We start from the raw sequence: 17,265 nt of genomic DNA on the forward strand, positions 1-17,265 counted from the left end.
CAAGGTAAACCGAACACTTTGAAAGCGTTGCTTTTGAGTAATCAGTCTTTTCGCGCAACTCCCGCGAGAAATTATATTTTGTCAAAACTTACGGTAGCTGCGATGCTTAAGAACATTCCCGGCCGAGCGAAAATTGCATTTATTCAATCCAACGGGCCGAATGAAAACGTTACAGCGAGTTTAATGCAGACGCGTTACATCTCGTTCTGCACTTGTTCGTCCTTGTGACACACAAAGTCATGGCGTAGGACATCCTCCCGCGACGCTACGTGTCCTGCGCACACTTCTTTTTTCGCGCTCGGCGTTGCTATCTGCAGCATGCGCACCGTTCGACAGCGGATCGATGCCCCCGACGTTCTTTCCGATACGGTGAAAGATGAAAAACATAAATATCCGCGCGCGCGCGCGAAATCTGCTGTTTTCCGCGGTAACTTCGGCATACGTTTGAGCAATGGGCGGAAGTTCAAGGATTAAAAGCTGAACGAGATAAAGCAACCCCCGAAAGGGAGGACGCGTCAAAGAGAGAGAGAGAGAGAGAGAGAGAGAGAGAGAGAGAGAAATATGCGGGAACACTCTTCCTTGGATACTCTTTGTTCTCCGTCTGTAAAAATGCGCTCTTCGCGCATTTTTACAGACGAAACGCGAGATTTGTCGTAAACAGCCCGCGAGGACACGTGTCATCGATAACCGGAATCGAAAGCGACGTTCATCGATATTATAACGCGCATTGTGTGGGAACGTCCCTCGCATCATACAGATCGCGCGCGTAAGCAAGCAACTCGTGCACGAGAATAGCATTTTGCGGATAAGCGCAGTTGCCTGTTTGCTGCAGCAGTTAATTAAAATCAACAAAAGTATTCCGGAACATGATAACAATCTCATCACTTTGATGTAACTGCATCGCGCCGAGACATACGAGGCCGCTGTTTTGTAATCCGACGCAGCCGCGAGCGGGGGGATGATTGGCGGCGAAAATAAAATCGGGATAAACGGCGAAAAATGCAGTTCGCGATAAAACGAAGTCGGAATTGCAAGGGAAATGGCGAGAGGAGGAGCGAGGGAGAGAGCGAGCAAAGGGTGAGAGGGTGAGTGGCAGGGAGAGGGAGAGGGAGGGAGAGAGAGAGAGAGAGAGAGAGAGAGAGAAGAAAGAATAAAACTCCCCTCGCCAAGTGCGCTGTGTCGGGTACGCGATCAGCGAATTGATGAAACTAATTATACGTCTCTATCCGGCGAAGGTAAGAGCTTATTTCTGACTACGCGCGATCCATGGAGATTGGCGATTCAGCGAAATTCGTGATTGATTACCGTTCCCTAGCGCGTCCTTCATTCTGCCGTCCGTCGATGTGCTCCGGTCGCGCGTCGTAACTTAATGAAAATTACGCAGCGCCCGCGAACAAAGTTCTCGCACAATCAGCGTAAAAGCGCGCGAGGAGACGCGTCGTTATTAGGTAACGTAACAACAGATTCGCGTCCGGAAACTGATGACGCTGAATTCGCCGGCTCAGGACGAGGTGAAGTGCAGTTACGCGGCGAGTTCTCGCGACACTTTTAACCGTTGACAGTTGTACTCCGCCATTCTCCCGGCACGAAACACAACCACACACACGGTCGCGGATGACAATCGCCGGGAAAACGAATACGCACACGTTCACCGGTTTATCTGCTATTTCCGCGACACGCTGGAAGGAGCAAAGAGAGAATTAGCTACTTTGATATGTTATTTGGAGAGATCAGGTGCGATTGAACGTTCCCGTTTCTCGTATATCGGGGAATGTAATACATCCATGGCAATGCCGATGGAAAGAGAGAGAGAGAGAGAGAGAGGGAGGGAGAGGGAGAGATAGAGAGAGAGAGAGAGAGAGAGAGAGAGAGAGAGAGAGAGAGAGAGAGAGAGAGAGGGAGGAGAGTCTTCTCGCACGCCAAGATCCCACCCTTAAGGAGTCGTGACTTACCGATAGATTGCTTCCAAGTCACAGTCGGAATGGGGAATCCTTCGGCCTGACAGGCGATGGAGACGCCGTGACCTACAACCGCGTTCTGGTCGATAGGTTCCACGGTCCACCTCGGGGGTACTAAAAATACGAACCGATTGGCTTAAAATCTTCCAGTCGCGCGAATTCGTATCCGCCAGAATCTTACTCGACGCCTCCTCGTTTCCGTCGCCGCTCGTCCCGTTTCTCGCCCGTTTCGGCGATGGCGGCTTTGAAATTGCACTACGGCACTACGGCGCGCGGCCGCATCGGTAGTGCATCGAAGATGCACCGCCGTTAAATCAACATCGGCCATCGACGGCGCATTTGCGTGCGCGCGAATATCGCGCGAGAACTCGGAATTTAACGAGGCTATATACAATAATGAACTTGAAGGATTGTCAGCTCGCGCGCGTAACGCGCGAGTGCACGTTAACCTTCGCGTTAATACGAATTTATCGGCGGCTCTCTTTTAGTTTTATTCGAAACATCGCGGACAATGCGCCCAATTCGCTCGCACAACACCCCGCAATTTTGCCTTATTTTCCGCGGACGATTATTCCGTGAAAAGCCGTCCAACGATATCGATTTTCATTTCACGGTACAACCGTGATTTTATCTTTTATATCTATCTGCTCTAAAAATGTATGATATGACAGGTTATTTACTTGAACATTCATACGCTACACGTACGTTGACCAGAAATTCGATCAATAGTTTAGTACTACGGTTCGAACGGCGACTGACACCAGCGGCGACGACTAAATCAACGCTTCTCTCTAGCGTATCGATAATTGTACGTAACGCATGCACATTTTTTTTTCTCTCAGCTATACGGATGATGGCTTGTATATGTGTATACTTACGCGATTCGCTGAAAAATTGCAATATACAACGTTATACGCTCTACGACTCATGAACGGCTACGGCTAAATTACTTGAATTGACGATGTCATGTATATGTATGAATATATGGAAAACAAACGAGAGAGAGAGAGAGAGAGTATACGGATCTTACCGTATACTTAACTACACTGTCAATTTCACCAATACTCCAGGCATTGTTAAACGACAAGGAAATACAATAATTCGATCAGGATGTCGGAAACAGAACGATATAACGTGCACACACTTGTTTTCTCCTTTTTTTTTTTCTTTTTTCTCGTGACAGTGAGAAATTATTCGGATCACCGTAAAGAAACGCACGTAAATATTGAATAAAACACACGAGAAGAAAAAGAAGAAAAACGCTCGTAAAAGGAGAAGAGGGACGTGTCTCCAACTGAAGAAATTACAAAGAAATCATTCGTTTAATACGTGTGAGTATAGTTGGTACCAATCAAACTGTCAAATATGACAAAAAAGAGCATAATACACATAACAGTACGAATATGGAACGTAATGTCATGCAAAAATGCAAGATCGTCATTATCATAAGGAACGTAACAACGCAAGCAACATTCCAAGTAAATAGAGAACCGTGTAAAATCGATGTAATAGAGAATGCTTTCCAGACAACGGACAACGACGCAAACGATACCGTGACATTGTATCGTAATACAAAAAATAGAGAAAGAGAAAGAAAGAAAGAGAGAGAGAGAGAGAGAGAGAGACAGAGAGAGAGAGAGAGAGAGAGAATTAGAGAGAGAGAGACAGAGAGAGAGAGAAAGAGAGAAAGAGACACGTAGTATATAATATAAGGAGAGGTGTCACTTTTACATTCTTCCATCGTCATTCCAAGTCGCTCTCGTAAAAAGGGGATCGTAACCAGAGAAACGTTAACTACGCGAATGCATGCTTCACACCCGTCAATACGCAATCGTTGCATTTGCATTAGCACAACGTCTCGAATATATATCAACAGTACCTACGATACTCTACCTAGTAACATTCGCGAAATATCCTCTCAAAAATCCGAACACGTGAGATACTTCTACGCTCAACTGGAATCGCAATTTCGAGGTTTACGTCAATTTCAGCAGCAGCTCGACGCTGCTCGACGGCGGGCGAACGTGTACGAGATGAGCACGACAAGAGTCAATGCATCTTTATGGGCCTTACCGGCACGCCGAGTCAACGGACTCTGGCTAATATGTGTGTGTGTGTGTGTGTGTGTGTGTGTGTGTGTGTGTGTGTGTATGTTCGCTGAATAACTTTGCCGTATCGATAACTGGCCTCGTTAGAATTCGCAAAAAACAGAATCGTCCTGACCAGCGGCGAAACGATCGAGCGATTTTCCAGAGAGGGAACACAAAAAACAAACACAAAGGAAACAGAAACAGAAAGACTGGAAACTGACGAGCATGCATAGAAGTAAAGTCGGCGATACATCTCTCGTGTGCGACACGATTCCGTGTCATCTCTCGCAGCATCTTACGCTCGCGTCTCTGCGTGCCACGCACTTCCCTCGATTTACAGCGGCAAATGAAAGTTCTCTGTCGTCGTGAGTCATCCTCCGGGGATGAACGAGATAAATCGGGATATGGCGGCACCGTGCCAGGTTATTGCACACGATACATAGCGCGACACGGCAATTTTGAAATCGAAACTTACCGATCTGTACCTGTACTTTTCGCCCCTCTCTGACCTGACGCGTTTCACGTGCTAAAAAGATTACAGCGGATTAATGAGGACAGAGTTAATGGGTGCCTTCGCCGAACTGCTTCCTCTGAATTTCATGTTTCACACGCGGCCGGCAAAGTGTAAGTAGCGCGGCCAGATATTAGCGGTACGCTCTCGAGCGCGCGAGTAGTACCGGACGAACGTGGGTACGGCCGTGGGCAACGCGTCGGTCGACCACGTGGTTCAGCGGCCAGCTGATGCAGCGTGGGAGTGGGGGCAAGGCCGGGTCCCAGCGTAACGCGCTTGAAACGTGGCCAGCAAATGTCATTCATTCCGCTTCGGTAGCGTTGAAGCTGATTGAGCATGTGACTCGATATAAAAATGTCGAGATCTTTTCGCAAGCGACCAACGGGTCTCGTAAGGACTGAAAATAAAGTGGGAATCCAAGACTTCTTATGGACTTTTTGTTTGGACACACAGTCGTCATTTCTCCGAAATGAGAATTCTAGTCGGATTATCACGATGATAAATTATTATTAAACACTGAATCACCGCACAGCAACGAAAACTGATTATTCTCAGGTCGAAGGAAAAATATGCCTGTAATGGAAAAATTGGAAATCCACGGCTAAACTTAGCAATACTTATGACGTGCGTCGAAAACTTGATTAGAACAAGAAAGACGTGTTAATAAAAATTTCGATATTTGTGGCTACTGAATCAATCTGTCTGACGAAATTACACAGGAAGAAAATGGGACTCGGGAGTTATCTCCGCGAGAGGACTGTTGACGCTCTACACTCCCCAGAAAAATCGATCGCTCCACAGTACACGTAATCGTATAAAAAAACGTTACTTCACAAAATAAGAAACCGAGTGTTTCGGAACGATTTGTCTGGTAATCTACAGTTCAAATGATTTTGTTTTCCCTTTGCTTCTGCAAAGCTTCCCAACCGTTGAAGTCTAATGGTTCCAAAATACTTCCGTCTAAATAACACCGGGATAGATGGAAATACCGATGCTTGGTCGGGGTGCAGACTCTGCCAAAATACAAATAATTCCGAAATACCCTCCGGTATAAATCGCATCTCCGATTGCTGATACCGCGAAATATCGATGCCAGGTGCAAGAAGTACAACTAGATATAAGTAGTACTTACGAGCGTAAACGGTATATAATATCGCCACATAGTGGCGACTAAGAGTAGCATAAACGCGAAAAATATCGGTATAATAGTGCATTGAAATGCAGAATAGCCGCGTACTGATCGTAAGCTGTGGAGGGAAAAGAGAGTGCAGTGCTCTACACTCGGTGCTTCCACTCCGTGATGAATACAAAGCGAAATCGAAAGCGCATTACCTTCCATTTGGCAGACGAGGCCAAACACGTCATGGGATTTTTCCTTTTCACGAAGACCAGGTAATATAACCGCGCGGTATTTTCGAAGAGCGATATATATATATATATATATACACGCGTAATGACTGGAGAAATTTAATTGCCCTCCGTGTAAATTATTATAGAAGGATATACTCGCGCGCGTTCCGAATCACAAAGAGTCGCGCGGCGTTTGAAGGTTTTGCTTCCGTGTCGTTCGTTATTCCATCTCGAGTTTATGAAAAGGAGCGCAGCAGTGTCGTAGCGTCAGATTAAACCATTAAATTCCAACGTTGTGAATTTCGCTGTCCCGCTTAGCGAAGCGGGTAACGCAATATTCAATAGCCGATCTTATTACTCGTCCCTTTGATGTTTATTCTTGAAAAATTATGCTTCATACATTCGTGTCCTTCAATTCCTTACGCGTATACAGTACCTCCTTCGGCCACCTTGCGGAAGATTAAAGGATCGGGTCCCGCTTTGAGAAAAGTCCCTTGCGGCGCGCACGCAAGCGCGCGCGCGCGCGCGCGCGTTCGTGACAGTCGCGCTGGAAAATCTTTAATGGCTTTCAGTTGTCGAAAGCCTAGCGATCATGTCGTATTTTATACGCATTAGAAGCAGTCACCATTAACGAGCGAGTATGCCCGAGTCGAAATTTTGGTCGTACATTAATCTCGCAAATACCATCGAACTTGAAGGATCAATGGAGATTAGCGAGAGATGCCACTATACGGAACGCCCCCCTCTACCTTGACGCTATAAATACCACTGTTTTCTTCATGTTGAGTTCCATGAAATTTGTAGGAATACTTATCCAGGAATTATTTTTGATATTCGATTATCTCCATATCTTCAGCAGTCTGATCTTTATTTGTAATTTCAATAAGCAATATATCAACGTTTTCGAAATATCTCGGGACTATATTAGGTAATCGAATTATAACTGTTAATTTATCAATGTGATAAAAATGTAACATTCGACGAATATTGTTGGTCAATGTAGACGCTAAAAAAAAAACAATTCTTTTCTCTGACTTGTTTTGAATTTGTAAGCCCTGTCAAAATGTCCAACGCCAAAAGAAAATAATAATAAAGAGGTTATGAGAAAAAACGATTTTCGATATCTTATTTATTTATTCGTCTGCCATCTCTATTAGCTTGCTCAACATTTGTATATCAAAATACTTTTTCTGCAGTGGAACAAGTGACGTGATTAATATCTTGCTTATTGGAATTAATAATTAAAAAAGTTAAACCATTTTTAAGTAAACAGTTCTTTACAATATTATACCCCGACATTCTTCACTGATGTTTTAAGCTCGACAGAATTTGTGGGATTGATATAAAATCAAAACTTCAAGACGGAATATAAATTCGTACGAGGATAGCGCGAATGTTTCGACGTTTTCTTCTCTGTCGTTCTGAGAACTTGACCAAAAATAGGCCGTTAAATAAATAAATGAAACGTACATTTCATTAGGAGCATAATTCGGCGAGACCCATTAACAATTAATCCTCAGTATATATATCACGCTATATCCGACGTTTCGACTGGTTGATTATTATCCTGACCTTCTAAATTAACTAAACGACTTGAGATTCGGTAGATCTAATTATAACTGTGAGGTGTGTCGCCCATTTCTCATGTTCATTCCGCTCTGAAACGGATATCGGCGAAAATCTCGAGATGTTCGACAATACCCTGCCTGATACACAATTGTAATTGGTACCGTAAGACACAATAATGAGAGTACGTGCTTGAAATATATATGTAAGTAAAATTTAGTGGCGTTTCAATAGAATATAAATCAAAAGATTCTCTCAAAATAAACCACGCTCCTCCTTACGCTCCTCGTAAAAGAGGAGAAGCAGGAGGAGGGGAGGTAGGGAGAAATTTATGTGCGTATAATTTCGTGGAACTCGGCATTTTCACAAGTGTCTTACGTGCGGTTTAAGCTTCCAGCAAAAAGTAAAGGGGAGCCGGATAAGAGTTTTTAAGATTTATCAAGCTGACGCTATCAAATGAAGAGACTTTTTTTTTCCCTGGGATGAGGAGCTGTGTCTCAAATTGGTGAAATCAGACACTAACGTATAAGATTACGATCGGCGAATAGGGAGTCGTATCGCACCGTCCCTCCTCGAGGGATATCATCAACGGCTCGGGAAAAAGTCGACCGGGCGACCCGGAAGACAGAGAAAAAGAGTGAGAGCAAGAGAGAGAGCAAGAGAGAGAGAGAGAGAGAGAGAGAGAGAAAAGTAAGAGAAAGAGGATAAAGAAACCGAGGGGGAGAGAAAGAGAGAAACGGGAGTGGATTAAATAAAAAAGGTACCGTACAAACCCTGCACGACATCACCTCAAATTCCGCGTCATAATACAAAGATTGTAAGAGTACGCGTGTATGTGTGTACACGTAATACGTGTATACACATCTACGCGACAAAAGTAGGGTAAAATTGCAAGGGAGAGAGAGAGAGAGAGAGAGAGAGAGAGAGAGAGAGAGAGAGAGGGAGGGAGAGAAAAAATAGAGATATAAAGATATAGAAAAAGAAAATGAGAGACCAAAGAGATCGAGAGAGGGAGGAGGAAGAGAGATAGAGAGATAGAGATAGAGAGAGAGAAAGAAAGAGAGAGAGAGAGAGAGAGAGAGACAAGAGGAAGGTGGTTATTGCGGACGCATTATGTACACAGTTCTTACGACTACCATGTCAGTTTTCTCAGGACACCAACCAGCGACTGAGAGGCTGGTCGAGTGCTCGGCCAGGCCAGCGACGTTGCTGATCTGGCACGTGTAGTTGCCGCTGTGGCTAGCGCTGACGCTATTTATCGTGAGGATGCTGGAAAACGGCGGATAGTCGCTTATCTGTATGCCGTTGCTGGTCTCGACGGCGGCGGCGGTGAACCCGGCACCGGTCTGGACCGACGACACCGATGTACCGTCACTCGGTCTGACCTGAATCGGTTTCTCGTCCATCAACCACGTGATGTTGAACGGCTGGTCGCCCTGGCTCGCCGTACACATAAGCTGTGTCCGCATCCCCTCCGTCACACCGTGTCCGAAATAAAACGGCGAGATCAGCGGCGGAACTATAAACGTTACGTGTGATGATAATGGTGTATGTTACAGCTCTCTTCTAATGCGCCGGCATCGCCGCACCTAAGCACCCTAGTAAGTGGCTCTCTTTCTCGCTAGTATCGACCGAGCTTGCGCGCCTTTCGGACTCGGGGATCGCTCTGGCCGCGATTTGCGAGACGCGCGTGAGAGGACCTGGTGCGTGTGCGTGTGCGTGTGTCCGCGCGTGTACGCGGGTGTTTACGCGCGCGCGCGCATGCTGCCGTACGTACGAGAGACGTCGTCTCTCGCAGCAGCCGCGAGAGACACTCGAGACACCTGCTCTCTCATGTCTGTTCTCGTTCTCCTGTCGTCGTCGCTGCAACGCCGTGGTGAAGCGCCGGGACGCGACCGAGACGCGGTCTTTACCTGTCCTTCGCGACGGGATCGTCTCGATTAGAACGTTGGATCTCGCCCGCCGGCGCGGCGCGGCGCGGCGCGGCGCGGGGAGAGAGCGCAGTTCTCACGTTCTCTCGCCGCGGTCTATTTTCCCGCTCGTCGTTTGACAGCAACGACAGCAGAGCGGAGAGGCAGCACGCGCACGAGAGAAATCTGCGGCGGAATCGCGGAAAGCCGATAACCGCCCTCCGTTTGTTTCGATCCATTCCGCCGCGTGATTTCCCCCGCAGCGTCCCTCTGGATGCGCAGCGAAGAACAGGTGCGAGGCGCTCGCGCGTCCTACAGCCGCGCGGAAAATTGCGACTCGGCCATAAATATCGGACGCTGGTGTACGCGCGCGTACGATGCAGCTCCGGGAAATGAACATTTACGAGCGAGCATAACTGTTAATGTCGGCCAATGTGTCTTTATGAGAAGACTAGCCGCTGAAGTTAGAAATAAGCTCGTCTCCCGCCGCGCGTCCCCCCCCCCCGCCGGCCTGGCCGCCCCAGCGGGGAAGAAGACGCGTTAATAAACTGTGTTTTCCGCGGTGAATGTCGCGGCGAGAACTTTCGCGCGCGAGAGACCGCCGCTCTCGCGGCGCGGCCTCCGCACCGCCGCGCCTGTGCGACCTCCTCCGTCGCCGGGGACGAATGGATCTGCTCGTCGCGCGACACGCGTACCGCCGCGCCACGACGCGGCGCGACGCGGCGGAGTCGTCGGAACGCGATCCTGGCCGAGATGCGCCATAACGACCGACGCTCAACCATCTGAGACATCTGCATTCTCTCCTCTCGAGGGAGAGAGAGAGAGAGAGAAACACACGTAAATATTGCGCGCGTGTATTCTTTTTTGCTGTTTTTTTCCCGACTTTCCTTTTTCTCTTGCTTTTTTTCCACTTGCGTATCGCAGACTTACTTACCGAGCCCTAGCGAGATTTCAAGTGTGTGAATCTCCAAAGAACTATGCGCCGCGGGAGATCTCCGTTCAGGCCGCGTCGCGATCTGCTCGCGTGGCTCGACTTACGTCGCGTCGCGCTTCGCGCCGAGCTTTCTCCCTTGGAAGAACTTCTCTCTCCCCTCTGACGATCACGCGTGTCCTGCGATTATCCCCCTGCGACCCCTCCCCTCACAATCTCGCGCTTTGATGCGTTGTGAAAAGAGGCTCGCGCATGCAACGTGTCGGAAGACGAAACGCCGGCGGAATGGTCGGAGATCTCTCGCGCTGGGGATGCCCGTCGTGTACAAATATCACTACAGTCTCCATAATAATCGTAACAATATAGTGATGATGAAAACGACGTTACACAAATCATATACGATATACCTCGAGCTTAAACACATCATCATAAAAAACCTTGGCTACATTAATAAAATGACGACTTCGTCCATTACCGCTCAAAACGTGATACCATACAACACAATAATGAGTAACAGATTAAATGAGTCATTCGTAAAATACAAAACGTATATACGAGTCTCCTACGGGATCGTAGAAATGTCGTTCACAGCGATTTCCATGTGTGTACGTGTGTGCGTGCGTATGTGTGTGCGCGTGTTTGTGTATGTGTATATGTATGTACGTGGGTGTGTGTGTGTGTGTGTGTGTGTGTGTATGTGTGTGTGTGTGTGTGTGTGTGCGCAAACATGTGCATGTACGTGTGTAAAGTACTGGGTAGTAAATATAGTGAAATGTAATACTCAGTCCAAAACATTACGTGTCTCTTGGATATCAATGCTGAACGATGCATACACCTGTGCGAATAGTAAAACCAGTACGAACTTTACGATAGCTTTACGATCTCGCTGCGACACCGAGATTCGAGTCTTATCGAACGGGAAGGTCCGCCCGGCGCGCTCCTTCTCGACCTGAGAGATCCTCCTCTGCCCCGCGCCGCTCTCGCACATCCTCGCATCTCGATGTCACAGATAAGTACGTCGTGCCTAAGTAGCACATACCGTCACAAGTACGTACGTGTGAGCGGTTAAGCGCCATAAATGGCCAACCCGCAATCTCTGATAATCTCTGTGTGTGTGTGTGTATGTATGCCATCTCGCCGAAACATTTGCATACTTTAGTATTTTTATCAGCATTCCCATATAGAGACGCCTCCTCTGCTCTCGCGAGAGTCGCTCCAGATATGTTAACTCTCACAAACAGACATATGTTCCCCGGTTTATGCCCGGAGAGTCAGGAAGACGTGAGTTGGACAAGTACAGCTCTGATCCGCTCGCGTTACGCTAATACGCAGAGTCAAAGACATTGCCAAGAGTGTATGGTATAATACACAACAGGTACCGAGTACAGTGGTTGCAGGAAAACTCGACCAAAGCGTGCAAATGGCGTGCAAAGAGAACGGCGTGCAGGACGAGAAAGATGCGTGTAGGTAAGAAAGTCGAGAAAGAGTGAGAAAGAGTGAGAGGGAGAGGGGGGATAGAGAGAGAGAGAGAGAGAGAGAGAGAGGGAGGGAGGGGGGTTGGCGGCAAAGAGAAAAAGAGAGAAAGAACAATACAAAGATCGAACGTAATTCGAAAGAAAGCTGACAACACGCGGAGTCGGTGACGCAGTTGGGTCTTCGAGACCTCCGGCTGACCTCCGGCTGGCCCGACGCGACGGATCGGCAGGTACGAGCACCGACGCGGCGTGTTGGCATGCGTGCACCTTGGACTAGCGTGTATAGCAGAAACGGCCGCGTCGGATGATCTTGGATCGTCGCGTGACACGACGCGACGGTTTGATCGAAGATCATCGTCGGCTAATGAGCCGAGACACGGTCGATCCTCTCGAGCGACGTGCCAACGACGACGGTATGTACGACGCGCTCACTACCCTCCGTCGCGGAGCGCGAAATCACGATGACGAACACAAGCTGGTGGTGGCCGTCTGTTTCGCGCGGACGACGACGTTTCACGCTGTTGTCAACGCCGACGCGCCGCGCCGCGCGCGATTCCACCGCGTGACCGGCGGTCTTTCTCCTCCGCTTCGGGCTAAAATAAAATTGATTACGGTATGCATCGCGAGAAGTCGGCGCCGCTGATTGATCGATCGTGAGAGGAGGCGTCGCGTCGGAGCAAACGTGACCACCGGTGTATCCCTATGTGCCGATCAATCAGTTACTTTCCATCGGTCCGTACCGGCCAACGAACTGGAAAATTGCCAGTCCGGCCCTATTACTACCCACGCCTCGACTCCCGCGAATCTCAATGACAATCCTCACTCCGCCGACGCGATCTTATTCCGCGAGACGTGGCGCGAATCCACCCGTCGTCGATGCGCCCCCCGCCTTCGCCCTCGCCGCTGTCGCCGTCGTCGTCGTCGTCGTCGTCGTCGTCGTCGTCGTCGTCGTCGTTGGCATCCCGATGAGCACCGACCAGTACCGTGTTCCGAAATGCGATGCTGTAGTAAGCGCTCAACGCCGGTACGTTGATGCGCTCCTTTTTCTCTTGCTTCACTCCCCCTTCCCCTCTCCCATCCCTCTCTCCCTCTCTCTCTCTCTCTCTCTCTCTCTCTTTCTTTCTCCCGCGATCGTGGTACGCGACGGAAATAAAAAGGGAGAGAGAGAGAGAGAGAGAGAGAGAGAGAGAGAGAGAGTGAGGAGGCAGGCGAGCAAGAGGAGAACAAGAGAAGAAAAGGAAGACGAAAGAAACGACGGAGCACCGAGATTCCGGAACACGGAACGGGGGTATAATTACACCAACGGTGTGCGTTTACCGTTGACGTGAAGGAGTGCAGAATGAGCGACGGTTGCAGCGCCATTGGTCACGCGACAGGTGTACGTGCCATTGTGCGCGGGTGCGATCGTGCTAATGCTCAGGGCGCTGGTAAAAGCGTCATATTGCCGGATGGTAATGCTCTTTCTCTGGGACGCTTCGTCATGCCCGGCGCCGGCGGCGGTCATGGTGGGGCCCCGCTTGGGGGGCCCCTTGATCGCGTCCCCAGGACTGGCCGGCGACCGACCGCGGCTGCTCGACGGCGCATCCTGCGGCGTCCTGACCGTCTCTATCGGGACGTTATCTTTGAGCCACGTGAACGTCAGTGGTAAGTCGCCGGTCACGACTACGCACTGTACGCTAGTACGGTCCCCTACGTTTAAATCGCGAGCAAAACTGAAAGGCGTGATTTTAGGTGGCACTGAAAGAACAATACAGACAAGGTGGCATTCCATCAAAGCAGTTCAGAGATCACTAGAGAATCGCGACGTTCGTCGGGATCGTGTGCACGTGTGTGCGTGTGTATGTATGTGCGTGAGTGTGTGTGCGTGTGTGTGTGTGTGTGTGTGCGTGTGTGTGTGTGTGTGTGTGCGTGTGTGCGTGCGTGTGTGTGTGTGTGCGCGCGCGCGCGCATCTGTATGTAATGTGTGCAGAAAAAGAGAGAGAGAGAGAGAGAGAGAGAGAGAGAGAGAGAGAGAGAGAGAGAGAGAGAGAGAGAGAGAGAGAGAGAGAGAGAGAGAGAGAGAGAGATAGTGACAGAAAGAGCGAAGGAAGGTAAAGGGTGGAAGAGGAAGATTCGATGGGAGCGGGCGAACGTTCGTGATCATCGCTCCGCGCTGTCGGATGCGCCTCGAGTGAGAGAAGCAATTTTTCAGCGATCCAGCAACGCGGCGGATAAGGGAAAGGCAACTCTGTCCGCCGATACGGCATACGTCAGAAATCGAGCGCGATTCGACGATAACGGCGAGATTAATCGATCGCCCTCCTTCGCCTTCGTCTGCGGTCCTGACGTTCGAGTCAGGACTTGGCGGCGCATCAGTCGACGGGGACGGGGGGGGGGACGTGACCCTCTTTCTGATCGAGGAAATATCGTCTGACTAAAATCTAAAATTGCGTCTGTCAATATCGCCATTCGTCCGCTTCGCGCGCGCGCGCGCGCGCGAGCGAGCGAATGATGGAAAATCGGGGCTCTCTGTACTCTTTCTCTTTTAATTAAAAATCTGTCAGCACAGGACAGCAGCGCCTCTCCAGGAGCAGCAAAAGTTCGTGCCGTGCTCGTAATCGACTAAGGTCAACTTGAACTCGTCGCAAGCGGTACCGCGTGAGACGTGATATGCTCCCGGGAGAGACGCTCGGTTGTGTCTACAGATCGTACGCGTTGTTACTCGCGGAGGTAACGTGTGCAACTTTTAAACGAAAGGGCGCCGCGAACGCTCAGCTGCGCGGCGCGGCGCGGCGCGGCGCGGCCCGGCCACGGGGATATTCAGCTTACCGACGTAACCCGTGTAACAATCCGTGTATTTAGAATGAAATTGCGAGTACACACGTTAAACAAACGTATTTAATTGGATATTTTCGAGATCGGCCAGGCCAGGCGCGAAGAAAATACTCGATATCCTTGTTTACACGCGCGTTATGAATGTTTGCCGCGCGTTTTCATCGCCCGGATAGCCGACAAATCCGATCCGAATCCCGTCGCCGTCACTTCGCGGAATTTCCGCGGAAAGAAAGAGAGGAAAGAGCAGCGTCGTTCGCGGCGGCCCTCCGCATGAGGTCTCTCTGTCTGTCCTTTCAGAGCTCGCTCGTGTAACTCAACTCTCCCAGCAGACGATTTGGCGCGCGCGCGCGCGTATTATACGGGATATTACGTATTCAATGCGCACTCATTACGCGCCGCGTACCGTTTCTAACGCGTAACGTGGGCGCTAAGCGGAAGAAATTACGTAATCGTCAAGTACGTACACGTTCAGAGACCCGGGGCGAGGGGCACAAGGGACCGAGGTGGGAGGAACATCGAAGGATCGAAGGGCGTTTCGAAGGGGTAATACCCCGTGCAACACATTTGTACGCACGTCGCGTACGTGCGTCGCTCTCATATATGTACATGGTTATACGTACGTACGTACGTAGCAGCTGGATTTTTATGTACATGAGTACGCGGGTACATAAAAATACATCAGGTATAGAACAGAGCAGTTAGGCGAGCGCGTGCAAGGAGAGATGCTTGAGCGATGCAGTGAGGTGCTGTGCTCTGTGCATGGGTCGCATTTCCGGGCGTCTTCAGCACGCGCGCCTATACAGAATGTCCCAGAAATTGCGTATTTCTGCCGCGCGGTCGGCCCCAAATCAAAATCCTCGGATCGAACCAGGGGTTACGAGATAAAAGAGAGAGAGAGAGAGAGAGAGAGAGAGAGAGAGAGAGAGAGAGAGAGAGAAAGAGAACGGCGACATTCTCTCTATTCTCTCATGTGTGATCTCAAACTTACTTGCCGGCGCGACGACACGGTGACGGTAATGCGATGAAACTCGCGTCCCTCGTGTGTGACCCGTTGGCACACGTGCGCCTCTCTTTTTTCGACTTGTCAGCTGTGACCGGCTGAGCGCGCTTACGCTTACTCGTAGGAGAGAGCTTATATTCGTCGTTCAATATTTAACGTTGAAGATTAAACGAACGGCCACGCGCGAGGAAACGCGATGAATCTCGAACGCGCGAAGCAATTCGGCGTTCTTGGCTCGAGGGTATGCAGCGCGACTTCTGGAGCACAATGTATATTATATGTACGTATATGCGCACATGTTACATCACAATGTGAAACTTATAGAACAGTCCGTCTCGAGAAAGGTTCCACTCGATTTCGGAGGAGCTTTTCGTTAGAATCCAGGTCGAGCGGGAGGCGGAGCTGAAAACGCAGCAGTGGCTGGTATTCCGGCAGAGAACCTAAACAACACACATTCTTTCTCTCTCTCTCTCTCTCTCTCTCTCTCTCTCTCTCTCTCTCTCTCTCCTTCTCTTTCTTTTTCTTGTCTTTTTCTCTTTTTTCCTTCTTCTTCTTTTTCTTCTTCCGCTTCTTCTTCTTCTTCTTCTTCTTCTTCTTCCACTTCCCTTTCCTCTTCTTTTCAGCGTGACGCAATTTTTACGTCGCTGACGTCGTCGGCTGACGTGGAAACAAATGATCGGCGAGTGACGGGAAAATTGACCGTCACCATTCGCAATCGCGAGTGCCTCGCGAGGCAGAAATTTCAACGCGGGACGCGTTTCCCCTGACGCCAGGAGAGAAGGAGGGGGAGCTGACAAAACGCTCCATTCTAATTTTCGTCGCGTTCGCGAGAAAGCTCGCGATCGACGGATCGATATGCATCGCGCCAAAGGGCGCGATATTTCGAGGGACGGCGTGCAATGCGATAAACCGAAGACTCGAGCCCGATGTTGTCCCGCACTAATTAATCCTGCTCAACGTCAAACAGCGCGACTGTAGAAGCAGAGGGAGAGAGCGAGAGCGAGAGAGAGAGAGAGAGGGGGAGAGAGAGAGAGAGAGAGAGAGAGAGAGAGAGAGAGAGAGAGAGAGAGAGAGAGAGAGAGAGAGTTTGCTTGATAAACTCTATAGAAACATTATGTAAAGATAAATTCGGTGGGTGCGCGACACACGCCCATCGGTCCGTTACGAATAAACAGGCTCCGATTAATGCGGTTGGGCGGGGAACGGGAAATGGGTAGTTAATACGTTCGCGACAAAGGGAGAATACATATTAGCGTATAGCCCATGATATCCATAATCGCGCTTGGCGGTACCGCGCGCCAAAGTAAATTGCGAAAAGCGATCGCTGCGCTATTCGAGTTTCGATGATCGACGAATTTTTTCTCCCCCTCCTCTTTTTTTCTGCTTTCATCGTTGCGTTATTTTCCCTCGGAATCGCGCCCAAAGGGATTACGTCGCAAATCTCACGCCGCAGTTGACTTGATTTTCACGCAAACGCGTGTTCCCGCGGAAAAATAAGCGATACACTTCACGTGCGCCGCTGCGTTCGTTCGCTCGTGTGCGTATGTTGCGTATGCGCGTGTGCGTGCGTGTACATGTCGAACACGAACCTCGTGGTTGTGCAGAGAGAGTCACAGCGATTAAACGTTAACGCAGCACGACGTAAGACCCCGCGCACATA

The 17,265-nt window shown here is 49.5% G+C and overlaps 1 protein-coding gene across 8 annotated transcripts in view; it reads right to left on the reverse strand.

The window, feature by feature from the left end:
• Window positions 1-17,265, reverse strand: part of LOC105187359 (Down syndrome cell adhesion molecule-like protein Dscam2) — a 91,679-nt gene that overhangs the window by 22,406 nt on the left and 52,008 nt on the right. For 6 of the 8 annotated variants that reach the window (XR_003114271.1, XR_003114269.1, XR_003114270.1 and 3 more), the window contains exons 12-13: window positions 13,109-13,528; window positions 1,953-2,072 (exon numbers count right to left, since the gene is read on the reverse strand). Coding sequence is in view for 5 of the 8 variants with exons in the window: in XM_025307232.1 (XP_025163017.1) it covers window positions 1,953-2,072; window positions 13,109-13,528 (540 nt within the window). In the remaining 3 variants the exon portion in view is untranslated. Of the gene's footprint in view, window positions 1-1,952; window positions 2,073-8,637; window positions 8,995-13,108; window positions 13,529-17,265 lie in introns of all 8 variants that reach the window. The other 2 variants (XM_025307231.1, XM_025307233.1) reach the window with 2 other exon arrangements.

Source organism: Harpegnathos saltator, unplaced genomic scaffold, assembly GCF_003227715.2.
Source record: "Harpegnathos saltator strain DR-91 unplaced genomic scaffold, Hsal_v8.6 scaffold84, whole genome shotgun sequence".
NCBI lineage: Eukaryota > Metazoa > Arthropoda > Insecta > Hymenoptera > Formicidae > Harpegnathos > Harpegnathos saltator.